The sequence below is a fragment of the Monodelphis domestica genome, chromosome 5 (genome assembly GCF_027887165.1).
Source record: "Monodelphis domestica isolate mMonDom1 chromosome 5, mMonDom1.pri, whole genome shotgun sequence".
NCBI lineage: Eukaryota > Metazoa > Chordata > Mammalia > Didelphimorphia > Didelphidae > Monodelphis > Monodelphis domestica.
The window spans coordinates 259,693,630-259,720,755 of NC_077231.1; the positions used below are offsets into that span (position 1 = coordinate 259,693,630).

The window sequence follows — 27,126 nt, forward strand, 5'->3', positions numbered from 1 at the left end:
TTATTCAAACCCCTACTCTTTTCATAATAGCATCTCCTTAAATTCTCATCATGAATAGTTAGCATTAGCTATAAGATCACATTTCTTAAGACTCTCAAACAAGTCATCTTTCACCTTTTGAAAAGGAAAAAAAAGGATAGCAAAATGAAAAAATAACTGTAGAAAACAATCACATACCAATTGCTGTCATGTAATCCCAGCGGTCTATGAGGCACATGTTAAAGATGAGGTGGTCTGATGTTCGCCCCTGTCCAATGAGTGAGATGTGCCTCTCCAAATTTTGGGAGACAGCTGAAGTCCAACCAATGAGAAACCAAAATACTATCAGGAGAATTACTGCCAGCATCCTCATGACCCGGCCACCAGTCATATAGGGGATACGTTGAGCTGTTCGTGAAAGGAAAACCTTCAAAACCCTGGAAAAACAAATGACAGAAATGTTACATGGTAATCTGTGCAAAACAAAATGCAGAAACTCAGTGGCGCAGTCTTTCTAGAGGAAATTAGGACTATGGCATGTAAGGTTAGAGACACCTTAGAGAACTCCCTTATCTTACAGAGGAGAAAACTGGGGCCAAGAGAGGCCAATTGACTTGTTCAGTGTCATACAGCTAATAAATAGCAAAGTCAGAATTCAATCTAGGGTTTCCAATCTCCAAATCTAGTACTGTTCCTACTACATGCTTGGCTACTTCAGAAACAAAGGACCACCTCTTTTAATGCAAGAAAGATACAATGCAATGACTTAGTTATCTCTTCTTTCATTTCATCCTAATTTCTTTTTTAATAATGAAATAGGGTGTCTTATGGAGCAAATTTTCAGGTAAGTCACAGACCTGTTTTTAGTATATTTTGTTCCTTCGGGGGAAAATATCAGGAACTTAGACAAAGCTGTATGTGATTATTGATGCTTAGACAAGTCTAGCCTTTTTATTGGGATTTTTAAACAAAGGAATGTCACTTTCTTGGGTTTTTCTCATGCACACAATTGTATATTATCCTTAGTTTTTTGGCCCCAACTTTTCTGCAGTGGTATTATATTGAGACTGATTTCTGAAACTCCTTCCCAAGATGCTTCTTCAAGAGCATTTTATATTATTGCCAACAACAATTATGAAAATAGTCAATGGTCTAGTTATACAGTAGCTTTATGTAATAGACCACAGCATTAAGGAGCAACACTGAATCAGCACATAGATAATTGTTTCTCTTTTCTTTTCTGGGAAAAGTGCTTTACTCAGTTTAAGGAAGGATTCCATTGTGTTGCCAAAAATTATTGAAATCCTTCATTCAAAAAGAATCAAGTCTCATTTCCCAAATGCCATTGCTTTTCTGGCCCCAGTGAGTGCTGGAGAGGAACATAACTCTTCTGTCTAGTTGTCCTCTCTTCTGAACACATCAGAGCTATGAGTCAAACAAGCTGACCTGCATCTCATTCCCTGGAGATTCAGCCTGATATCTTGCAATGATCAGATTGTGAAGTGAAACCACAGAGAAATCAGGTTAAAAGAGAGGAGGAGAATCAGTGGGGGGCACTTTGCAATTATAACACTTGAAGTATCTTATCAACATTATTTATACACTATTGGCAAATTAATAGACTGTGCCTATGTTAACTCTACTGTCCTCAACTCAATGGCTTATTTAAATAATGGCTGTGGGCCAAGAAGAGATTGAAATTAGTTCACCAAAATGGTATTATTCATCAAGTATAAGAAAACAGTATTTTATCACTTCGGTGTCCTTAGTTTTACTGAGCTTTCATTTTGTGGAATAATGAAATAACAAATACCCATGACTAGCAGCTCATAGACAACATCATATTATTTATTCTTTAGATGTCAAAGTGAAAAGCAACTGGATGACTAAAAAAGGTATTAACCCTTCTCAAAACTGTCTTAACATTTGGTACCTCTGCTTCAGTTACCCTCACTCTACTTTGTAGTGGTTTCTTTGTGTGTTTTTCATATTACTCTTACCAGACCATGAAAGCCCCAGCAATCTGAATTTCATGGAAGAAATCCTTGGGGAGCTATCATATTCCCCAAGTCTTCTCTTCTTCAAGTTAACTCTTTCCAATTCCTTTAATGGATTCTTATCTCACAGGAACTACAGGCTCTCCACCACCCTAATTACTCTCCACTGGCCATTTTCAGGTGTAACAATGTCTTTCCAAAATGTGGTCTTCCAAACTGAACACGGACATCCAGAGATACTCTGACCAGGGCAGAATATTAAATTCAAGCCTTTGCTAAGTACCTTCTATGTTCTTAGCACTGTTCTAAATAGTGTAGAGAATGTGCAGAATAATAAATATTAGACATGTTCCTTGTTCTCAAAGAACATATAGTCTAGCTGGGGGTGCCAAGAATAATATATGTGAAATAATTAGCAGGTAAAGGAGGGGATATGCATGCTGAAAGAAACCTTGCCAGTCCTGGTTTTTCACATTGCATAGAGATAGGAGTAATGCACATCTTCTCTGCATATTCCAAATATAGCACATGTTCAAAGCAAAAGTGTCTGGGATGCAAGACAGTGTTTTGGAACCACCTACCATCTTCACTTATGCTGAAACAAAAGTGTTTCCTACCAAGAATTAACACATAAAAGACTAGCTAGCTGCTAGCTTCTAGCTAGCACTGGTATTGTTGCTAACTAGTATGCGAACTTCAGCAGGGCAGAGAATCAGAGAAGGAAACTTGAAAAATGTCTAGTATGATCTCTTCAATAAACAGACAAAAAGGTCCAGTGAAACTGTGCTGTCCCCCAAATGATGGGCGCGTCAGTAGCAAATGTACAAAAAGAATTGAGGTTTGGGGATTTGCAGCCAGAGATATTTCCTTCACTTATGCTACTTAAGAGCTCAGAGACTCAGTTCCCTTGCTTGTAAAAGTAGGGCACTAATACCTTCCCCACCTACCCCATAGGAATATTCTGAGAATAAAATTAATTAATATTAATTAAAATTATTTAAACCGTCTTATAAATTAAAATTAATATTAATCAAAATTAAAATTAACTAGTATCACAATGTTAGAATATATCAATAAAATGACTCTAGATACATTACAGTCCAATTTTCTCACTTTGTAGTTGAAGAAATAGAATTAGGGAGGGGAAGCAAACTTGCTTAAAAGCACATGACTTTTAAGGGGCAGAGTGTTGAATCTAGGACTTCTGACTCTTTTAACTCTATCTTAAATATTCTTATCACATGCTTCTTCATGAAATTAATTTGAAACATACAGGATATGGAGTTGTAAGATGCTATCTCCAAAATGGTTTTGGGGGTTATAGCAATAATTCATTTTTAGTGAATGGTTATGCATAAATCTCAATAAATATTTTCTCTTACTGTTCTACCCAGACTATTTTTTTTTGGGGAGGGAGGTTAACATTTGACTTCACATTTGCATTCCTAGAAGCTACTATAGTGCTTTGAACATAATCAATGATTAATGAGCATTTGTTGAATTATAGAGTTTTGGAAAGTTTGGAAAATCTTTGTTTGCTTAATTCTTAAGAAAAAAAAATAACCTCTCCTTTTCCAGATTCATCCCCAGGGGGCACTGTTGGCCCTTTCTGAGTCACTGCTGGAGTCCTCCATTGCCATCAGCACCTTCCCTCCTTCTCTTAACCTCCTAGTCAATTCTACTCCTCCCCTCTCCCCATCCCCCCCTTCCACACTCCTATGTAGTGGGCATTTATAATGTCCTTTCAACTTCCTTTTCTTCATTCCTTTCTCAGTTGTTTCTCCAGACTCATCCCTATGTTAGGAGGCTGGAACTCCACTTAGCATCATTAAATAATTCCTGAAGGGTGCTAAATGTCACCTTGCCCCATGTCTTCATTCTATAGATGAAGAAACTGGAACCACAAAAGGGTGAATTAATTGGTCCAAGGTCTTTCCTCTATAAAATTGTCTGTCGATTTTCTTTTTTAAACTCTTACCTTCTATCTTCATAGAAATTCTAAGACAGAAGAGCAGCAAGAGCTAGAAAATTGGGATTATATGGTTTGCCCAGGGATACATTGAATTTTGCACAGATTCACACCCAGAATGCACTCCTCTGTCACCTGCCCTTCGAGAATCCCTAGTATGTTTCACAACTCAGTTAAAGTGCCACCTCCAACAGGAAACCTATCATGATTGCACCAGTCATTTACCCCCCCTTCCCCAAGAAATCATTTTCATATATATTTTTGCATTGAATTTTCGGTGCTTACATGTATGCTACTTTCACCTTGATAGAAAGTAAAAACCTTAAAGTCAGGAACTGATTCCTTTTTTTCAATGTTTCCATTAAGTACCAAAATCCCTAGGACAGAGCTTGGCAAGAAGCAAGTGTTTAATAATAATAAATAACATTTCTATAGTGCTTTAAGGTTTATAAAGGGCTTGAAAATGGTGTTTCATCTTATTTTCATAACAGTCTTGGAGAACAGGGGCTATTATTATCCTCATCTTGCTAAAGGGGAAACTGAAGTTAAGTGACTTGTCTAGGATCACACAACTAATAAGTATCTGATTCTGGATTTGAATTCATGCCTTCCAGATTTCAGGTCTAATGATTTATTCACTGTGCCCCCTTAATTTCCTTGCAAAATTTTTGTTAAATGTTAAATGAATGTTAACATTTGTCAAATACATTATTTCATGGTTCATAGACTCTTTCATGATTTTAACATATGCAAAAGAGATTACTTTAGAAAAATATCCTAATTCTTAATTTTGCACTCTCAAGTAAGAACTTTTTTTGAAACAGACATACAATAGATTTTGCTTTTTGCACCCTCCACACCAGTCTGTTATCCAAATGGATATAATGCTATATATTTAGATTGTAGAAAATTATGATAGGCTATTGCCCATTTCATGTTTTTATTAATGACAATTCTATCAATGAGTTCATAGACCAGAGATGATGTTAAATCATTTTTCAATCATGTTTGACTCTTCATGACCCCATTTGGATGGTTGAGTTCTTTTTGTTGTTGTCATTTTCAGCAAAGATATTGAAGTGGTTTATCATTTCCTTCTCTGGTTCATTTTAAATGTGAGGAAACTGAGTCAGAGTTAAGTGATTTTCCCAGGATTACGCAGTTAATAAGTGTGTACATCTAGATTTGAACTCAGGACTTCTTGACTCCAGGCTTGGAACTCCATCTATTATGTTACCTAGTATGCTAGGATTAGGTATAGAAGGTACCTTAGAAGTCAGCCATTCAAATTCCATCATTTTACAGTTAAGGAACCAGAAACTTAGCATGATCAACTGACTTGCCCAAAGTCATAGAAACTCAGATAGTAAGTGGGGAATTCAATTGATAAAGATATATTAATGATAAGGAAGACCTATAATGATGAGGTTTTGCTGGCAATGTTATCTTTTTTATAAACAGGTAATTTATAAGTTGATTGGATTTGTCTCTAGTGTCAAAGCAAAGTTTATCATTTCAAAAAATCAAATAAATATACTGGCTTTTGAAATCTTCCTTTCTGAAGCACATATGTGGAAAATCAATTTTGTAATAATTCTTTAAAATGTGTCATTGCCAGTATAACCATTTGTGCTTTTTTAGGTCAAGTCACTTTACCAACTGCACTTTACAGAGTGCAGCCCTTCCTGCTTTCTCAAATAATATACCAGGGACAAAAGTGCCAGAGTCCGAATGGGCTGGGATTATAATATCCAAATGATTAGAAGAGATGTACCATATATACCTAAGATGCCTTATTTCATCATTTGAAAGTACACGAGACATTAAAGTTATCTAACCCACACAGCAACATTTTCAAATCATGAAACCTGAAGACACAAAGATTAACTAATCTGCTTAAGGCCACATGGTTGAACAACACTTGAGTTCACATTCTCTGAATCTATACACAATGCTTTCTTCAAAGCTACTTCCTGCTGTGTCCTGTTGTTTATTCTTCCTTTTAGTATCACTATTTTACTTAATTAATAGAACCCTGCAGATAGGAAACTGCCTAGCAACTTCTTTCTCTCCCTGTTATTCTTCATCCTATCCTCACCATGCTGCTCACAAAATAAAGTCCCCAGTAATGAAATCCTACTAAATGACCTACTTTTTTTTGCCAAAACAATTCTTGGTCTGAAGGTGGGACTGATTGGGTACTTGATGGTTCCATTCTCAAAGATCAACCCATTCAAATAGTCTTGATCAAAGTAATTCAGAGAAAGAAAATAAATCCCCAGCATCTGACATCTTTTATACAACTGGGCTCCATTCAACAAAGCCAAAGATGGCATAATCAAGTTACTGTATTACATATTTTATAACAGCAATTCTAAGTCATTACCTGAACATGTTTGGCTTATACATTGAGATTTTTCTTCATACCTGGTTAAGATTGTCTTGGATGATTAGTTGAATTGAATTGAGCCAACATTTCAATAGGGAAAGTGTTTGGCTTTATAATCTTACTGAATTAGTTAAAAGAGGGGGAAACTTTACATTTTACCAGGGATTCTTAATCAAAGTCCATTAACTTTGTTTTGTTGGGTTTTGTATGTTTTAAATTTCAACATAATTGATTTCTTTTGTAATAATATATTTTATGCACTTAAAAATATTCTGAGAAGAGATCTATAGGCTTCACCAGATGATCAAAGGGGTCCATGACACCAAAAAGACCAAGAATCCCTGATATATTCAGTGAAAATATAATTACCAAAAGCTCTTATTGAATATGTATTATATGGTACTATCCCACATAGTATAGAGTGTAGAAGGTGAAGGTGGAGAAGAGAGAAATAATACAAAGAAGCATAAACCATAATTCCTGCTCTTCAAGAATTTACAATCTAATTGGAGTAATAACAGAGGCTCGAGCAATTATAAGACAAAGGAGTATAGATGACTTGAGTAATATAGGCACTGCTATCAAAACAAAAAGGAGAAAAAGGTCCCTTCTGGCTGTCTTACATTTATTTTTGTGTCCTCAACATGGAGTTTTACACATAGTTAATAAATGATTTATTCATTCATTCAGTAGTGGCATCTCAGTTTAGGAAATTCCTACAGTTTGAAGGATTCCAAGTTTCCCCTTCTTTCTAATAGTCTTTAACCATCTAATACCAAAAAAAAATTATCATTACCTTTTTTATTTAGTAAGACTTTTTTTAGCTTGAATTTTGTTCCTTTAGTAACTTTAATTTTATTTTAAAAATATTTTTCTGTATTTACATGTTCCTTTTCTTTACCTTCCCTCTCCCCTCCCACCTCCAGTAGCTAACGTGCAATTCAACTGGGTTATACAAATGTTTTCACTTATACATATTTCCATATTTTTCATTTTTGCAATAGAGCAATCTTTTAAAACCAAAACCCCAAATCATATATCTATATGAACAAACGATAAATCATCTGTTTTTCTTCTGTGTTTCTACTTCCAAAATTCTTTCTCTCGATGTGGACAGAATTCTTTCTCCTAAGTTCCTTGGGATTGCCTTGTATTAGCAAAGTCCCTTACTTTGTGTTGTTCCAAAGTATTTTACTTTCTTAAGTCCTTTTTGAAGTATAAGGAAGTACTTATACTCATTGGATACATTCAATTTGGATGTATTTGATATTAAGAGCTCCTGGCCCCAACCCCATTATTAGATACCTTCTGCCATCCAGCAGTTTAAGGTGCCTAGCTGCTTTCTTGGTTGGGCTGAGCTACAGTTAGGTAAATTAGCATATACTAAAAAAGCCACCTTAGCAGATGGGGAGCATATTAAAAAATATTATGGGTTTTTTCATTTATTTTCAAAGAAAAATTAAGGAGAGGATAAACAATAAGGATTTGCTCTTTTTAGTCTTTAATCTCATCAGAGCAATACTGAATCAATTCCCTCTGAATAAGAGGTATCAGATTAGTTCTTGAAAAGAAGTCGGTCTGGGAGTACTGTTATCACCCAACAAATCAAACAAATCCTTGGCATTAAGTAATATTCTCCTTAGGTCTAATAGGGGGAAAAGAAAGGAATAAGCATTTAAGTGCCTACTGTGTGCCAGGCACTATAACCCTCTAAGGTATATGATATTCTTATCTCCATTTTATAGTTGAGGAAATTGAGGTAGAGAAGTTATTTGACATACCCAGGATCACACAAATAAGTAAATGAGTCTGGAGTTGAACACGGGTCTTTCTGACTCCAGGCTGAGCATTCTACCTGTTGCTCTACCATGCTGTCTCTATTAGATTTAACTTTTCTAAAAGTCTATTCAAGTCATTAAATAATAATATAATAATTGGAGGACTGTATAGTATAAAAATAATGCTAAAATTGGATCATATGATGGATCATAGGACTAGAAAAAAATTTTAGGAGTCATCTAGTTAGGCAGTGAGCCAAGAGGCATTCTGTGAATGCTTACTATGTACCAGATACTGTTAAGTGCCAGGGATACAAAAAAAGTGAAATAGTTCCTGCCCTCAAGGAACATATATTCCAAAAGGGGACACTGTGTAAATAACTAGGCACATAGAATTCAAAAGTAGTTTTAAAGGTGTGATGATTAAAAATTCAGAAAACCTGGCTTCCAAGTGAGAACATCAATTTATTGATTAGGTTAGCAATAATCAATCAATTAGATGATGTTTGGTCTCTCTTGATGAAAAGACAAAGAAGTTCTGCCATGTGGATCATTAAATACAATTTTGGAAACTCAATATTTAGCTTTCCCCTAGGCATACAAAGATATCTCTAATTGGTGAATAGACAATTAGGATGTGGTCCATCATTCTCTCAATTCCTACCTAATTTTTTAATGCATAGTGGACAATCATATGGAAGGTGCAATGATCTTATTTCTAGAAGGAGAAATCATGTTTTGCTCAGCTAAGTATGACTTTGTTCAATGCTTTCCAATGTGAGATTCAAAGATTCTATTCCTGCTTGCAGATGCTCCTGGTCTAAACTGGTTCCTTTTTTACCAGGCAGGATAGAACCCATAATCACACATTTATAAAACTTTAAGGTAGGGTGTTCCTCTAATTTCTGTATAATTAATTTCATTTTCACAATCAGGGGAGAATTAAATTCAATCTTCACAATCCCTCTGATGATCATTGTGAGATTAGTCTCCCCACTGGTCATTTAACATAATCATCTTGTACCCCTAAAAACTTTTAACTATAGATGTGTACAATATTTCATCTTCTAAGAGGAAAATTATAATAGTTAGAAATAAGAGGGAAATATAAAAGAGAGAGAAAGCAAAACCAATGTTCAATGTATAATTGAAAATCTGTTACCCTAAAAAAAAGAACTACATTTCCCAGGAACCCACTGACTTCCTGTCATTATGTACTTCCTATAGACTGGGGATATTAGGTGAGGACATGGAGGATCTCACCCAATTTGGCTTGATGAGAGTGAGTTTGGTGCTGGTAAGGTGGGTGTCTGAACTGGCTGATTAGCCATGGGCATGTGGTCTTTATTTTGTATCCTCTTTATTTCTTTATGTTAAATGATCATTAATAAATCTCTTAAATATAATATGTCTATTATTGAGATTTAAATTTAATTCTTACATTTCTGTCAACCACTAGTTGGGGAAGAACCTCTCAATGTTTTAAGATAGGCTAGATAAATTTTTTAAGCCATGTTTCTCCTTCCAAGGCTTTTCATACCCCCACACCCTAGACCCTGCCAAACTCCAAGAGAACTCCAAACTCTCTTCAGAGCTGCTACTTTATTTCTGTCATCCCCACCTTTTGCCTGGTTGCCTTCCCTACTGGCCAGGCTATTTCTAGCCTGAGGACTCTTGGCTAAAAAGAGATAAGCTGCTTTTCTCACCCATCTGCTTGAGCCCATGCTCCTCAGTTCCTTGCTGCTACCTCTGTTATTGCTTCTCCTGATACTGCCTGCTCCTGCTCATACTCTGGAATCCTCCTCCTGATCTCTGGCCCCCAAACATGACCACTGATGTTGGTCCTGCTGGGCTTCTGGTAGCTGTATCTTCAGAACTCACAAACATGGAGCTACTCTCCTGACAGCAACTGGTAAAAACTGGGTTGTATTTTCCTTAGGCAGCAATTAGGCTCCTAACTCCCTCTCCATGTGGCAGGGGAAACAAACTACTCCCTAGCATTTTTACCTCAGGGAGGAAGTGGGAGGAAATTAGTCTTCCAAATAGGAAGTAAAATTGCAAGCATGGAACACTCTATGACAGAGCAGTACCTTGCCTATTTCAAACAGCTTCTAGTTTTAGGATTTTTTGTACCATTCTTGGGTCCACTAATCCTTTCAATTATCTTGCCTGAGATTTAGGGGAGAAATTCATCTCCCTACAACTCTTTGCCAGTTGGGCCTGCCCCTTCTCTAAGGTTCATCCAGTTTGAGATTCCTCAAAACCATGATCTCCCTCACTATGGGAAATCCCAGAAATGTGACAAAAGGAATCTGAACAGCTTGAGAAAGTAACTTTAAAGAGATTGGAGATGAAAATTTAAAGCCTTTTCAGACTCCAATGTACTATGAAAGTCTGCATTTTATTGTATTTTGCTAATTGTCTTCTTTAAGATTTAATTTTGTTTTAAGTTCATATATTAATGTTTTTACTACTATTCTGTTACACTTAATCAGTTTAATCTACTGTGTTTTAACAATTAGATATATTCTGTTACCTTTCTCCTATGACTACTGAACAAAATATAAAATATTGTAAAATCTCATAATCAGTTTTTTAAAAAGTATTTATTAATTGTCACAAAGATGATGGATGGACTCAACCTGGCTAACAACCTTTGAAAAATTTAATGAGCTAAATATCTCACATTAATTTTAAAGGGTCTTCAAAAATAATTTTAGATAACTAGTGGTTTCTGAATGGATGATATTTTCTATTTATATTTATATTATAAATAATGTTGTATTAAAGGTAGAGAATCAAAGAGATGTTCCTACCAAGGTGTTTCTATGAATCAGGAAACTGAAAATGAGCTCCTGCAAAAACTCTTCAGTTTAATTCAGTTTAATTTTAAAAATCTAGATTTCTTAATGAAGTTCTAGACCCAAATAAGTTTTACTTTGTTTAAAAAATATGTTTGCCAAGGTTGAAAGATTTGCTACATCTGTAAAAAATTGTGACAAATATCCATCAATTCATAGGCTTTTTAAATGCCATACAGCAACGACTTCCGGTTAAGATGGCGGCTTAGAGAAAGCTAAAGCTCAGATCTCCTGAAAACCCTTCCCGACCGATCTCAAACGATAAGCTCCTAAGGCGCCAAAATTCAAAACGATCAACAGCACAGACCCTGGGAACCCTCCTCCTGGACCTGGACCCGGTTCAAAAGGTACGGCTCCCCTTAAAAGCCAGAACCCGAGATCACTCGGACCTCAGGGGTAGGAGCGCAGAGTCCAAGGCTCCCGGAAGCCGCAGCCCGGCTGGGCTCAGAGAGCAGAACCCTCAGGGCCTTCTACAGTCCCGGTGAAAGTTACTGCCTGGGGCTTCCGCTGCAGAGAGCTGGTCAAAACAACAGCAACCCTCAGGGCGGGCAAGACAGCCTCACGGGCTGGATCCTGCTATCCAAGTCTCAGTGAAAGTCCTTGCCCTAGAGCTTGGGAAAGCTGCAGCCCATCCCCCCGCAGGCTGACGAAACAGCCTCACGGCCAGCGATTCTGAAGGCAACTTCGGCGAGCCGGGGGGGAGAGTGTGGCCTCGTGGTCCGACCCTTCCATTCCAGTTCCAGTGAGGCATATTCAGTTTAACCCAGGGAAAGCTCAGAGAACCATCTGCCCAGCACTGCCTCTGAACATCAGACAGAGACAAGAAAAACTAATCCTCCACATTCAGAAATGGCAAACTCCACAGAACCACAGAAGCCCCAAAATACCAAGAAAAATAAGAAGAAAGGGGCGACTTTGGACACATTCTATGGAGCCAAAATACAAAATACAGAGCAGACAGAAGATAATATAAAAGAAAATGCTCCAAAACCTTCCAAAGGAAATGGAAACTCTCCACAAACCTATGAAGAATTTGAATCAGAAATGACCAAAAAGATGGAAGCCTTCTGGGAGGAAAAGTTGGAAATAATGCAAAAGAAATTCACGCATCTACAAAACCAGTTTGACCAAACTGTAAAAGAAAACCAGGCTTTAAAGGCCAGAATCAGGCAGCTGGAAGACAACGATCGTGTAAAAGAGCAAGAATCAATAAAGCAAAGCCAAAATACCAAGAAATTAGAAGAGAACATAAAATATCTCACCGACAAGGTGATAGATCTGGAAAATAGGGGGAGAAGGGATAATTTAAGAATAATTGGACTCCCAGAAAAGCCAGAAATAAACACCAAACTGGACATGGTGATACAAGATATAATCAAAGAAAATTGCCCAGAGATTCTAGAACAAGGGGGCAATACAGCCACTGACAGAGCTCACAGAACACCTTCTACACTAAACCCCCAAAAGACAACTCCCAGGAATGTAATTGCCAAATTCCAAAGCTATCAAACAAAAGAAAAAATCCTACAGGAAGCCAGAAAAAGACAATTTAGATATAAAGGAATGCCAATCAGGGTCACCCAAGACCTTGCAAGTTCTACTCTGAATGATCGTAAGGCATGGAACATGATCTTCAGAAAGGCAAGAGAGCTGGGTCTCCAACCAAGAATCAGCTACCCAGCAAAACTGACTATATACTTCCAAGGGAAAGTATGGGCATTCAACAAAATAGAAGACTTCCAACTTTTTGCAAAGAAAAGACCAGAGCTCTGTGGAAAGTTTGATACCGAAAATCAAAGAGCAAGGAATACCTGAAAAGGTAAATATTAAGGAAAGGGGAAAATGTTATCTTCTTCTTTTACTCAAACTCTCTTCTATAAGGACTACATTTATATCAACCTATGTATACTAACATGTGGGGAAAATGTAATGTATAAATAGGGGGTAAAGAAAGACCAAATAGAATAATCATTCTCACACAAAGATTCACATGGGAAGGGGAGGGGAAGAAAACTCCTATAAGAAGGAGAGGAAGAGGGGGGGGGTTACTTAAACCTCAATCTCAGGGAAATCAGCTCTGAGAGGGAAAAACATCCAGATCCATTGGGATCTTGAATTCTATCTTACCCAACAAGGGTAAGGAGAAGGGAAAACCAAGGGGGGGAGGGGGAGAGGGAGAACAAAAAGGGAGGGAAAGAGAGGGGGGAGGGGGAGGGAACAAAAAGGGAGGGACTAAAAAGGCAAACATCAAGGGAGGGGACAAGGGGGACTGTTTCAAAGTAAATCACTGGACTAAAAGGTAGAGCCGAAGAAGAAAAGGTTAGAATTAGGGAAGGCAATCAAAATGCCAGGGAGTCCACAAATGACAATCATAACTTTGAACGTGAATGGGATGAACTCACCCATAAAACGTAGACGAATAGCTGAATGGATTAGAATCCAAAACCCTACCATATGTTGTCTTCAAGAAACACACATGAGGCGGGTTGACACCCACAAGGTCAGAATTAAAGGATGGAGTAAGACCTTCTGGGCTTCAACTGATAGAAAGAAGGCAGGAGTGGTAATCATGATATCTGATAAAGCCAATGCAAAAATAGACCTGATCAAAAGGGATAGGGAAGGTAATTATATTTTGTTAAAAGGGACTATAGACAATGAGGAAATATCATTAATCAATATGTATGCACCAAATAATATAGCACCCAAATTTCTAATGGAGAAACTAGGAGAATTGAAGGAAGAAATAGACAATAAAACCATACTAGTGGGAGACTTAAACCAACCATTATCAAATTTAGATAAATCAAATCAAAAAATAAATAAGAAAGAGGTAAAAGAAGTGAATGAAATCTTAGAAAAATTAGAATTAATAGACATATGGAGAAAAATAAATAGGGATAAAAAGGAATACACCTTCTTCTCAGCACCACATGGCACATTCACAAAAATTGACCATACATTAGGTCACAGAAACATAGCACACAAATGCAGAAAAGCAGAAATAATGAATGCAGCCTTCTCAGTTCACAAGGCAATAAAAATAATGATTAGTAATGGTACATGGAAAACCAAATCTAAAACCAATTGGAAATTAAACAATATGATACTCCAAAACCGTTTAGTTAAAGAAGAAATCATAGAAACAATTAATAATTTCATCGAGGAAAATGACAATGGCGAAACATCCTTTCAAACGTTTTGGGATGCAGCCAAAGCGGTAATCAGAGGTAAATTCATATCCCTGAATGCTTATATTAACAAACAAGGGAGGGCAGAGATCAATCAATTGGAAATGCAAATGAAAAAACTGGAAAGCGATCAAATTAAAAACCCCCAGCAGAAAACCAAATTAGAAATCCTAAAAATTAAGGGAGAAATTAATAAAATCGAAAGTGATAGAACTATTGATTTAATAAATGAGACAAGAAGCTGGTACTTTGAAAAAACAAACAAAATAGACAAGGTACTGGTCAATCTAGTTAAAAAAAGGAAGGAAGAAAAGCAAATTCACAGCATTAAAGATGAAAAGGGGGACAGCACCTCCAATGAGGAGGAAATTAAGGCAATCATTAGAAATTACTTTGCCCAATTATATGGCAATAAATACACCAATTTAGGAGAAATGGATGAATATATACAAAAATACAAACTGCCTAGACTAACAGAAGAGGAAATAGAATTCCTAAATAATCCCATATCAGAAATTGAAATCCAACAAGCCATCAAAGAACTTCCTAAGAAAAAGTCCCCAGGGCCTGATGGATTCACCTGTGAATTCTATCAAACATTCAGAGAACAGTTAATCCCAATACTATACAAACTATTTGACATAATAAGCAAAGAGGGAGTTCTACCAAACTCCTTTTATGACACAAACATGGTACTGATTCCAAAACCAGGCAGGTCAAAAACAGAGAAAGAAAACTATAGGCCAATCTCCCTAATGAATATAGATGCAAAAATCTTAAATAGGATACTAGCAAAAAGACTCCAGCAAGTGATCAGAAGGATCATTCACCATGGTCAAGTAGGATTCATACCAGGGATGCAGGGCTGGTTCAACATTAGGAAAACCATCCACATAATTGACCACATCAACAAGCAAACTAGCAAGAATCACATGATTATTTCAATAGATGCAGAAAAAGCCTTTGATAAAATACAACACCCATTCCTATTAAAAACACTAGAAAGCATAGGAATAGAAGGGTCATTCCTAAAAATAATAAACAGTATATATCTAAAACCAACAGCTAATATCATCTGCAATGGGGATAAACTAGATGCATTCCCAATAAGATCAGGAGTGAAACAAGGATGCCCATTATCACCTCTACTATTTGACATTGTACTAGAAACACTAGCAGTAGCAATTAGAGAAGATAAAGGAATTGAAGGCATCAAAATAGGCAAGGAGGAGACCAAGTTATCACTCTTTGCGGATGACATGATGGTCTACTTAAAGAATCCTAGAGATTCAACCAAAAAGCTAATTGAAATAATCAACAACTTTAGCAAAGTTGCAGGATACAAAATAAACCCACATAAATCATCAGCTTTTCTATATATCTCCAACACAGCTCAGCAGCAAGAACTAGAAAGAGAAATCCCATTCAAAATCACCTTAGACAAAATAAAATACCTAGGAATCTACCTCCCAAGACAAACACAGGAACTATATGAACACAACTACAAAACACTCGCCACACAACTAAAACTAGACTTGAACAAATGGAAAAACATTAACTGCTCATGGATAGGACGAGCCAATATAATAAAAATGACCATCCTACCCAAACTTATTTATCTATTTAGTGCCATACCCATTGAACTACCAAAATACTTCTTCACTGATTTAGAAAAAACCATAACAAAGTTCATTTGGAAGAACAAAAGATCAAGGATATCCAGGGAAATAATGAAAAAAAACACATATGATGGGGGCCTTGCAGTCCCTGACCTAAAACTATATTACAAAGCAGCAGTCATCAAAACAATTTGGTACTGGCTAAGAAACAGAAAGGAAGATCAGTGGAATAGACTGGGGGAAAGCGACCTCAGCAAGACAGTATACGATAAACCCAAAGATCCCAGCTTTTGGGACAAAAATCCACTATTCGATAAAAACTGCTGGGAAAATTGGAAGACAGTGTGGGAGAGACTAGGAATAGATCAACACCTCACACCCTACACCAAGATAAATTCAAAATGGGTGAGTGACTTAAACATAAAGAAGGAAACCATAAGTAAATTGGGTAAACACAGAATAGTATACATGTCAGACCTTTGGGAGGGGAAAGGCTTTAAAACCAAGCAAGATATAGAAAGAATCACAAAATGTAAAATAAATAATTTTGACTACATCAAACTAAAAAGCTTTTGTACAAACAAAACCAATATAACTAAAATCAGAAGGGAAACAACAAATTGGGAAAAAATCTTCATAGAAACCTCTGACAAAGGTTTAATTACTCATATTTATAAAGAACTAAATCAATTGTACAAAAAATCAAGCCATTCTCCAATTGATAAATGGGCAAGGGAAATGGATAGGCAGTTCTCAGATAAAGAAATCAAAACTATTAACAAGCACATGAAGAAGTGTTCTACATCTCTTATAATCAGAGAGATGCAAATCAAAACAACTCTGAGGTATCACCTCACACCTAGCAGATTGGCTAACATAACAGCAAAGGAAAGTAATGAATGCTGGAGGGGATGTGGCAAAATAGGGACATTAATTCATTGCTGGTGGAGCTGTGAACTGATCCAACCATTCTGGAGGGCAATTTGGAACTATGCCCAGAGGGTGCTAAAAGAATATCTACCCTTTGACCCAGCCATAGCACTGCTGGGTCTGTACCCCAAAGAGATAATGGACACAAAGACTTGTACAAAAATATTCATAGCTGCGCTCTTTGTGGTGGCCCAAAACTGGAAAATGAGGGGATGCCCATCAATTGGGGAATGGCTGAACAAACTGTGGTATATGTTGGTGATGGAGTACTATTGTGCTAAAAGGAATAATAAAGTGGAGAAGTTCCATGGAGACTGGAACAACCTCCAGGAAGTGATGCAGAGCGAGAGGAGCAGAACCAGGAGAACATTGTACACAGAGACAAACACACTGTGGTATCATCGAATGTAATGGACTTCTCCATTGGTGGTGGTGTAATGTCCCTGAACAACTTGCAGGGACCCAGGAGAAAAAAACACCATTCATAAGCAAAGGATAAACTATGGGAGTGGAAACACCGAGAAAAAGCAACTGCCTGAATACAGAGGTTAAGGGGACATGACAGAGGAGAGACTCTAAATGAACACTCTAATGCAAATACTATCAACAAAGCAATGGGTTCAAATCAAGAAAACATCTAATGCCCAGTGGACTTACGCGTCGGCTATGGGGGGTGGGGGGGGGAGGAAAAGAAAATGATCTATGTGTTTAACGAATAATGCTTGGAAATGATCAAATAAAATATATTTTAAAAAAAAATGCCATACAGCAGATTCATGTAAAATATGATAGTGGGCTTGTTTGCTATTGTAATTAACTGGCTGTGGTGAATTTTTGGGATCTTGGTACTTCATTTAATGTGCATTATTTACTGTATTACTGCTTTATTCTGAAAATCATTTGTACTCACACAGAGGTTAAGTTAAAAAGAAAATGGATCTCATTTTTTTTTGGTGAGAAACCTTTGTATTCTACCTCTCCTTGGCTGACACAGTGTGTCACTGATTGTAAGCTATATATTTTTGATTTTTTAAAACTCTTTCTCCTTGCTTATGCAATATAGTATTTGAGTTTTCTTTTTTCTCTCCTTTTTGTATATGAAGCACATGTCACCAGAATTGAGAAGATTTTCTTAAACTTTTTTTGATTTTGCAGTAATATAAGTTTAAAATACATTTGCCCTAATGTTAATGCATATCAAAAAAGCTTTAGACTAAAAATGATGTCATTCATTGCTTTAAAAAAATCATGGGACTTTGCTTAATGATTCTGTCTGATTCCAGGAGAAGGAAATACAAAAAGAGCCATTGCACAGTGCCAAAGAAGCACAAAGCTCCTTGCATAGTGTATAGAAGGGGATCGGGAACTAATGTTTGACAGGTAACTGAGAGGGAGGAGACAGATAAAGAGGAACACTACCTCCCTCCCAAGCATAGCTGTCCCAGAGAAAAATGGAGTTGAATCTCTGACCAGAGCTGACGGGTAAGATAAAATACCCTTCAATCTCTGTTATTATTTTCTTCTTTAGCTGATTTTATCTATGATCCCCTTAGTACATTGAAGAAGATATATGGTTTCTCAGTTAGTTAAAAGATCTACTTATTAGAGGACGGGGTTTATTAGAGGATCATTAGAAAGAGGGAACAGGAAGTCCCTGATCTAGCTTCCACCTTGTGTTTCTTCAGGGGCTTGAAGCTCAGATCTAGGAACTAAATCCCATTAGACCATATGATCATGTTATATTCAAGATGTTGTATTTTCTTGAGCAGAGATATAGCTTTTGAAGGAAATCTTCTGATGGATAGACTATGGTCTTCCCCAAAGGGAATAAGTCTCTATCCAACAACTATAAAGACAGATGGTTAGTCTGGATCTTTTCTGTTCAAAAAGGGATTTGTAGCCAGATAAGCTCATGAGAATTGCTCCTTTCCTCCTCAGTTCAGAAGGAAAAAAGGTTGAATCCCCAACTTCTCACCTCCTTTTCTTAGCTGAGGATTCCATTCCCATCACCCATTGGCAGTCAGAGTTCTATCTCCTTCTCACATGAGATAACACTGCAAATCCAGTCCTTGTATTTCCTTCAGTATTTCTCTCTTTTCCACAATAGTGCCAATCAAGCACAAGGTCAAAGAGACCAAACCAATTCTATGTGGATTGATAACATTTTGTGCAAAGAATGCAAGGACTTGATCATGTGTGAGACTTGAGGTTGTTGCTGTTTAATATTTAAATGCAGGACTTCATTGAACCACACACTCTATATCAAATATATAACATTGATTATTCTGCCTCCATCCTGGCTCCCATTTGCTCCAATAATCTAGTCCCTATTCTGTCTTTCATATTCTGGCAAACTTTCTGTAGTCCTTGCTACTGATTGGGTAAATGCATAATTACATAAATCACTTTAATTGGGCCCTGATTCAAGGACCTGTTATAAGTTTATTTTCCTTTACTTAGAATTTTTTCACATAAGATTTTGATAGTTTATATTTTATCCAGAAGTTATCTTTTCCCTTTTATTTGTTTTTTTTTTTTGTTGTTGTTGATGTTTTTGATTTCTCTTGCTAATGGATTCATATACCTCTTAACTTAGCTATGCATCCCTAAGTGATTCCCGTGTTTTTCAACACCCTCTTGGGGGTCGGGGGTGGGATGTATTATTATTATTATTCTAAAATGCAAAGTTTAAATTCTTTATGAGAGTAATTTTAAGATAAGAAACATGCAAATCCAGAAAGTGAACTGTTTGGAGAAGGCACCATGAAGATGCTTGCACAGACAACACGCTGAACCAGAAGATCAAGAGTGAACTTTGGGATGTGGTGATTTGAACTTTGTGGGGTTGAATGCATTTTTTTTATGTATACTCTTATGCTGAAGGGGATTGCCCCCTAACTGGCTTTTTGTCAATGAGCCTAGCAATCATTGATTTTGTTCTCTTTTTCTTTTATCCCCAAATTATTGTAATTTCAAAGTTGGTTATGTTTCCAAGATCCATTGGAGAGACGAGTCTTCCATGGATCTCAGAGGGGAATGCATAATTGAAAATCTATTACACTAAAAAAGAACTACATTTCCTGGGAGTCCACTGACTTCCTGTTATGTTCTTCCAATAGAGAGGGGATATTAGGTGGGGACATGGAGGATCTTGTCTACTTTGGCTTGAAGACAGAGAGCTTGTTGGTGGTAAGGTGGGTGGTTGAACTGACTGATCAGCCATGGGCATGTGGTCTTTATTTTATTCTCTATATTCCTTTAAGTTAAATGATCATTAATAAATTTCTTAAGATATAATATTTTCATTATTGATTTTTAGACTTAATTTTTACATTTCCTAGGAATAAAGGAACAAGTAGGAGAGTTCAAGGGATAAATATGAGCTTCAATTCAAAACTCAGAGGTAGAAATAATTCAATATATTAGGAATAAATATTCTCAAAGGGGAAAGAGCAGATGAGAGGACCAAGAAAGTCCTTCTACCAAAGGTGAGATTTGAAATGTCTTTAAGTGAAGTCCAGTCTCCCTATTAAAAAAGGAGGACATAAAGAATTTAAAGTGATTTGTATAAGGTCACAGAGGTGATTGATGGCATAACCCAGCTTTAGGTCCTGTGGTTCCATGTTCATCTGTTTTTGCTGAACCATGCCAACTTGCTCATTGGAATCATAACACTTGTGTCTGATGCTCTTCTCTCTGTGACTTTCGGCAAATCACATAAACTTGCTATATCCCATTTTGCTCAACTATAAAAGGAAAGGGTTAAATAACATATATTGAGATAATGCAAAAATGGATACATAATTTAGACATAAAGTGTGATAAAAACAAATAAGGGAGCATGGAATATTTTACTAATTAGACTTATGAATAAACAAGAGATAAAAAATCACTAAAGGATATAAAATGGCTAATTTTATTACATCAAATTAAAGTTTTTACAGAAACAAAACCAATGCATACTGATTAGAAGGAAATTAGAAAACAGAAATTTTTATAACAACTTTCTATGATAAAGGCTTCATTTTTCAAATATATAGAAAATTGAGTCAAATTTGTAAGAATACAAATCATTCTCCAATTAATAAATGTTCAAAGGATATGAGCAAGCTGTTCTCAGAAGAAATTAAAGCTATTTTGTCATTGTTGTTCAGTAGTTCAGGCATATCTGATTCTTCATAATCCCATGGACCAGAGCACATCAAACCCTTCTATCCTCCACTAGCTTCTGAAGTCTGTCAAATATTATGCTCATGTCTTTCATGTCACTAACATTCCATATCATCCCCTGCTACACTCTTCTCCTATTGAATTAAATCTTTTCCAACATCAAGGGCTTTTCCAATAAGTCTTGTCTTCGTATTATGTAGCCAAAGTATTTAAATTTTAGCTTCTGTATTTGACCTTCCAGGAAGTCCCAAATAATGTCTTTAAATATTGAATAATTTGATCTTTCTGTCTACCCAAGAGATTCTCAGAAGTTTTCTCTAGCATCACAATTTGAAAGTATAGATTCATTGGTCCTCAGTTTTCCTTACTTGCCTAGCCATATATTGCTACTGGAAAAACTAAAGCTTTAATTATAGGGAGCTTTGTTGACAAAGTGATGTCTGCTGTCCAGATTTGTTATAACTTTCCTTGTAAAAAAGCAAGTATTTTTTTTTTTTAATTTCACGGCTTTGGTCGCTTTCTGCAATGATCTTTGGACTCAAGTATGTAAAATCAGACACTTCTTCCATTTATTGTCCCTCTGTTTGCCAGGAAGTGATGGAACCAGTTGTCAAGATCATTTTTTTAATAGTAAGCTTCAAGCCAGCTTTTTCATTCTCTTCTTTTTAGACTCATCACAAGGTGTCTTAATTCATCTTCACTTTCTGCCATCAGAGTGATATTGTCTGCATGTTGAAGATTATTAATATTTCTCCAAACAACCTTAATTCCAGTTTTTGATTCATCAAGCCTGGCATTTCATATGATGTACTCCACATTTAAGTCAAATAGATAGATAATATACAGCCTGGTTATACCCCTTTTCCAATCTTAGTTTCATGTTTAGTTCTAAATGTTGCTTCCTAGCCTGCATACATGTCAAGAGACAAATAGGATGATCTGGTACTTCCATCTCTTTGAGGACTAGCCACATTTTATTGTGATACACATAGTCAAAGACTTTTGTAAGAGAAGATTTATAAGATTGAAGAGAGAAGCAGATCTGGCAAGCTGAAGAATTCTGCAGAAATGGAGGAAGGGAAGGATGGAGAGAGAATTCTTAGGAAAGGAGAGGAAGTGAATTGATCTGGCCAATTGGAAAGATTCTTCTCCTCTTTGAGAAGCTACCAGGAAGGTGGGTTGGGCTGATCTATGAACCAGCACTCATCTCCTCCTGTGAAAGCTTGACCCAATACCCCAAGAAGACAATTACATGAAAAGGACTTCAACTGGAAGTTTTTCACTAGAAGAAAGATTTCCTCCAGATCTCCTCAAGTCCAGTACTGGTTACAGTTGTCAAGGCAGCTAGAGAGCAAGGACTTCTTCATTAACTGATCCCAGGGGGTAATATCAACAAAGCTTGATCTTTCAGACTTTTGGGAGAAGGGGTTTCAGTTATTCTAGGGACCCCCTGCCCCCTCTTCCCTTCGGCCTTATTCCTAAACTCATCTGCCCTCTCCCTTGACTTTTTTCCTTAGAATAAACAGTTTTAATAAGAACAAGTGACTGACTCCATCACATCTAGAGAGAGACTTGAGATTGGGAGAAGGGAAGTGACATTCTTCTCCCCAGGGAGAAAGAAGCTAGTCAAAGTCCCTGAGGGAACAGAAGTTGAGGTTTTGAAGGCAACTAGAGTGAGGTTTCTCAGGGAGAGCTGAGAGGGAAAACAATCCACGCCCCTCCCCCCCACCTGCTTGACTCAACTCCATCTTTGCTTCACTCTGATCCTGACCCAGCAGGAAGAGAAGACGCCATTCTCTCTGCCCTCACATTACAGTTATATTACATTTTGTGTAATCAATGAATAAATAGTATTTTTTTCTTGGAACTCCTTTGCTTTCTCCTTAACTTAACAAATGATGGCAATTTGATTTCCAGTCCCTCTGCCTCTTCAAATACCAAACCTGCTCCTCTGGCAATTCTCAGTTCACATATTGTTGAAATCTAATTTATAGAATCTTAAGCATAAATTTGCTGAAATGTGAGATAAATATTCATTAAATAGACATCATTTGGAACATAAGCTGATCTTTTCCAATCCAGTGGCTACTGTTAAGTTTTCCAAATTAACTGGCATTTTGAGTGCATCACTTTAACAGCATCACCTTTTAGAATATGAAGTAGCTCAGTTGTATGAAAGCACAATGGTTATCTGATGGGGCTTTATAAATAGCTGAAGAAAGATGGAAATGGTAAAGGAAAGGAGAAAGGGAAAGATCTACTCAACTGAATGCAGAATTCCAGAGAATATTGAGGAGAGATAAAATTTCCTTAAATGGGAAATATAGAGAAATAGAATAAAACAATAGAATAAGAAAGATGACATCTCCTCAAGAAAATTAGAGATATTAAGGAAATGTACCATGCAAAATGGGAATGAGAAAAACATTGTATAGTCATATAAAATGTTCTAAGTCACTACTGATTAAAGAAATGCAAATTAAAATTATTCTGAAGTACCACTTCATACTTATCAGATTGGCTAATATGACAGAAGAGGAAAATAATGCAGGTTGGAGGAAAAATTGGGACAATAATGTCCTTTTAGAGGAGTTGTAAACTGATCCAAGGATTCTGGAGATCAATTTGGAACTATTTCTAAAGGGCTATAAAATTGTGCATACTTCTTAACCCAGCAACACCACTATTGGGTGTGTACCTCCAAAACAAAATCAAACAAAAAAGAAAAGAACCTTTATGTACAAAAATAATCATAGCATCTCTTTTGGGGAAGTCCAGGAATTGGAAATTGAATAGATAACCACTAATTGAGGAACAGATGAACAAGCTATGGTATATATTTATGATGCAATACCGTGACAGAGGCTGAAACCCTCATACACTTTTGCAAAACTCAATTTGCTGACAAGAGCAAACACATATACACACATGCATACACATACAAATAAACATGTCAAGGGCTTGCAATTTTCCTCTTTTCTAATTTTTTGCTTGCTAAAAAGATGCAGAAGAATATCTATCCACCATTGAATAATCTATTACAATCTCCTTCCTTTCTGTCCATTTGGACATTAATAATCAAAGATATACAAAAGCCAGCAGGCCTTTCATCTAATCTAATGTCTGCTAATCTCTTAGACTTCCAAAACATTCAAGAAGATAAAATGTGTTAAAGGTTATCAGGTTATGATTATTTTTTTGTAAATTTAAGCCACTCAATTCCTCACATATATCCAAAGAGCAACACAAAGGGGAATAAAGGTCATTACCTATCTCAGGGAGTTTATCTACCTCAAAGATACATAGGCTGCCAATCTACCTTATTCATTGATGTTTTCATCATAACTTCCTTGGAATTTTACTCTCAGAAAAAAAATTAAAGAGAAAATTTGATGATTAGATGAGTTACTATACAGATCTTGCCATATTTATGTTCATAAACAAAATTGTTTATTCCTTGGACAAAAGTAATTTTTATTTGTTCCATGTGAAAGCTACATATTTTGTCTTTTGTGTACATTGATTTTATTACTATGGACAAAGGGGGCAGGAAGAAGAATCAGGCAATGATGGCTTTCCCTAAAAATATTTTTTTGCTATTTTAGGGCAATAGTGGGAAAATCCAAATCTAAAGAAGGTCTCCTTCATTACTTGACTAAAGGTAAAAGGTGAAACCAGGAAGCAAAAAAGGATGGAAAAGAAGAAAAGATTGTAAACTTTAAAATGTAGAGTGGAATGAACAGTAGAATTCTAGAATACGTAAGGGGTAAGGGGCCTTAAAAATCACTTTGGCTTATTTCCTTCTCTAATATTTTTAAGCTAAACAATTAATATTGGGGGAATGGGGTGGTTACTGACTTGCCCAGGGCCATAGAATTGATTGGTAGAAAATGCTAATTCTCAGTGTCTACATTGTACCAAAATTCAACTTGATAGTATCTGTTTCAGAGAAATTCATTCCAAAGCTATTGATTAACTCTTTTGCTTTAACAATTTCTGCTTTCATATCCTAATATTCCTTTCCTTCCTGTCCTCAACCCCTAAATATTCATTACACCACAAATGTATTCCAATTACAATACTTTTCCTCTACATATATGTATCAAGATTCTACCCATCTTTTGAGACCCAGATCAATGCTATTCAACCTTCATTTCCTTACATTATCCATTTTATTTTTATGTGTAAATATAACTTCCACATTTAAAAATAAGCTTGCTAACATCACTGACTATATACTTCTTTCTTTGTAAATCTCAAAGCACTTTTGGAACTATCATGCTTTATCTCTTTTTTACCTTCATAGCCAATCTAAAAAAAAATCTATACTTGCTTCCTCCATTTCCTCAGTTCCCATTCATTCCCTAATTCTTCATAATCTAACTTTTGACTTTACCATTAAATTGAAATTTTCTTTTCAAGAAAGAAGATAGTTCTATGTTTTGATCTGTCTTCTCTTTTCTCTTAACAATCACTGTCTTGATAATATGAATAATCTTCCATAGATTCATTTACCATATCTATTTAGATGAAACTCAAAACTATATACTCTGAATTACTAAATCCAATGAACTTTTGAAATTTCTCATCCTTCCTGATTTCCTACAATATTTGATACTGTTTACCATCGCCTAGATGTTTGTGTCTCCATGGATTTTCCAAGTATTTTTTATTTTTAAATTAAAAATTGGTGCCTCTTTTTTATTATTTTTATTTCAGAATGGGTCCTTTACTCTTCCCATTTCCAGTGAAAAATCCCTTTTAACAAAACAAAAAAAAAAGAAGGAAAAATCAAACTCACCAATACCTCAATTCTATCTGAAGGAATATACAATGTTCCTCACTTATTTTTACCCAGTTCTGCAAAGAAAGTAGGAAGGTATATTTTCTCATATCTTCTAAAGGGCCATGAATACTCAATATAATTACACAGAATTAAGGTTTTTTTTCTGTAAGTTTATAATACAATTGTAATGTGTATTTTTCCCACTTCATTTGTTATTGGTTCATATGTCTTCCTCAACTTCTCTGAGTTCTTCATCACTTCTTAACCCATTCCCTAGATTTTCATACTATTATAATCTTATGGTTTTTCTACTTCTCTGATCATTCTTTCTCAATCTTCCATTCTGGAGCATTGTCTGCTTTTCTTGCTCCCAATGATTAGGTATACTCTAGGTCTCTATCCTGAGTAATCTTTTCTTCTTCAACAATCAGTCTCTGCTTCTATCAGTTGAGTTATCATATGCAGACGAAACCTGAAGTTATGCATTTAATTCTTATCTGTCTTTTGGGATACCCCACCAGAATCACAGTAACGTGCAGGGTCAAGATATAGCCAATGGCAGAAGCTAGTTAGTGCAATATTTGGCCAATGTCTGATCCACAGTAGGAAAAAGGATGAAGGAGCCCTTGAGAGTCAAGGACTTACATCTTTAAAAACACCTGTTATTAGAGAAATTGATGGCACCTGGCTAAGAACAATGACTAGAGATAACTCTGGGTCTGGAAATTTCTAAGGAGATAAAAACTGAGAAAAAGATAAGACCCAAACCTAAGTTGAGTCACCAGAAGTCTGAGCCAAAACCCAGAAATTTTGCAGAGTTCAGTACCTAGTCTTGGCCACAGTATCCAGAATCAATCAGGATCTGCTCAGATCATGAGAGAGAGAGAGAGACAGACAGACAGACAGACAGACAGACAGAAACAGAGACACAGAGACAGAGACAGAGACACAGAGACAGAAAGACAGAGAGAGAGACAGAGATGGAGAGACAGAGACAGACAGAGACAGAGTCAGAGACAGAATCTGACACAAGGAAAAAGTGTCAAACCAGAGATTGTGGCTAAAAATAAGAGCAACAGAAGAAACAGTAGAAGGCAATGAAAAAATACTATGGATTGAGAGAAGTCCAACAGAAAAAAATCGATAGGTGGCCCAAAACCTCCCTGCTAAAAAATCTCTAATACTGACTCTAAAATAAAATCAAATCTATACTATGTATTACATTGACTCGAAGATATGATAGATTTTTAGGATGATATCTAAGGCAATCTAGTCTGGATTCCTATGCCATTTTGTTTGGCCCTTTCCCTCACTCCATGCATTTGTAAATTCACCTCCAAATTATCTCTGCCTCTGCCTCTAACCCTAATCTTAACCCTAACCCTAAATTCATACCTCCAACTCTAACCCTACCCTTAAATGTGTGCCTCTGACCCTTACCCTAATCCAAACTCTAA

The 27,126-nt window shown here is 36.3% G+C and overlaps 1 protein-coding gene across 1 annotated transcript in view; it reads right to left on the minus strand.

Annotated features, from left to right (window-relative positions):
• Nucleotides 1-27,126, minus strand: part of GPR158 (G protein-coupled receptor 158) — a 457,745-nt gene that overhangs the window by 35,262 nt on the left and 395,357 nt on the right. The window contains exon 7 of the mRNA XM_007504849.2: nucleotides 178-416. Coding sequence (XP_007504911.1) covers nucleotides 178-416 — 239 coding nt within the window. The remainder of the gene's footprint in view (nucleotides 1-177; nucleotides 417-27,126) is intronic.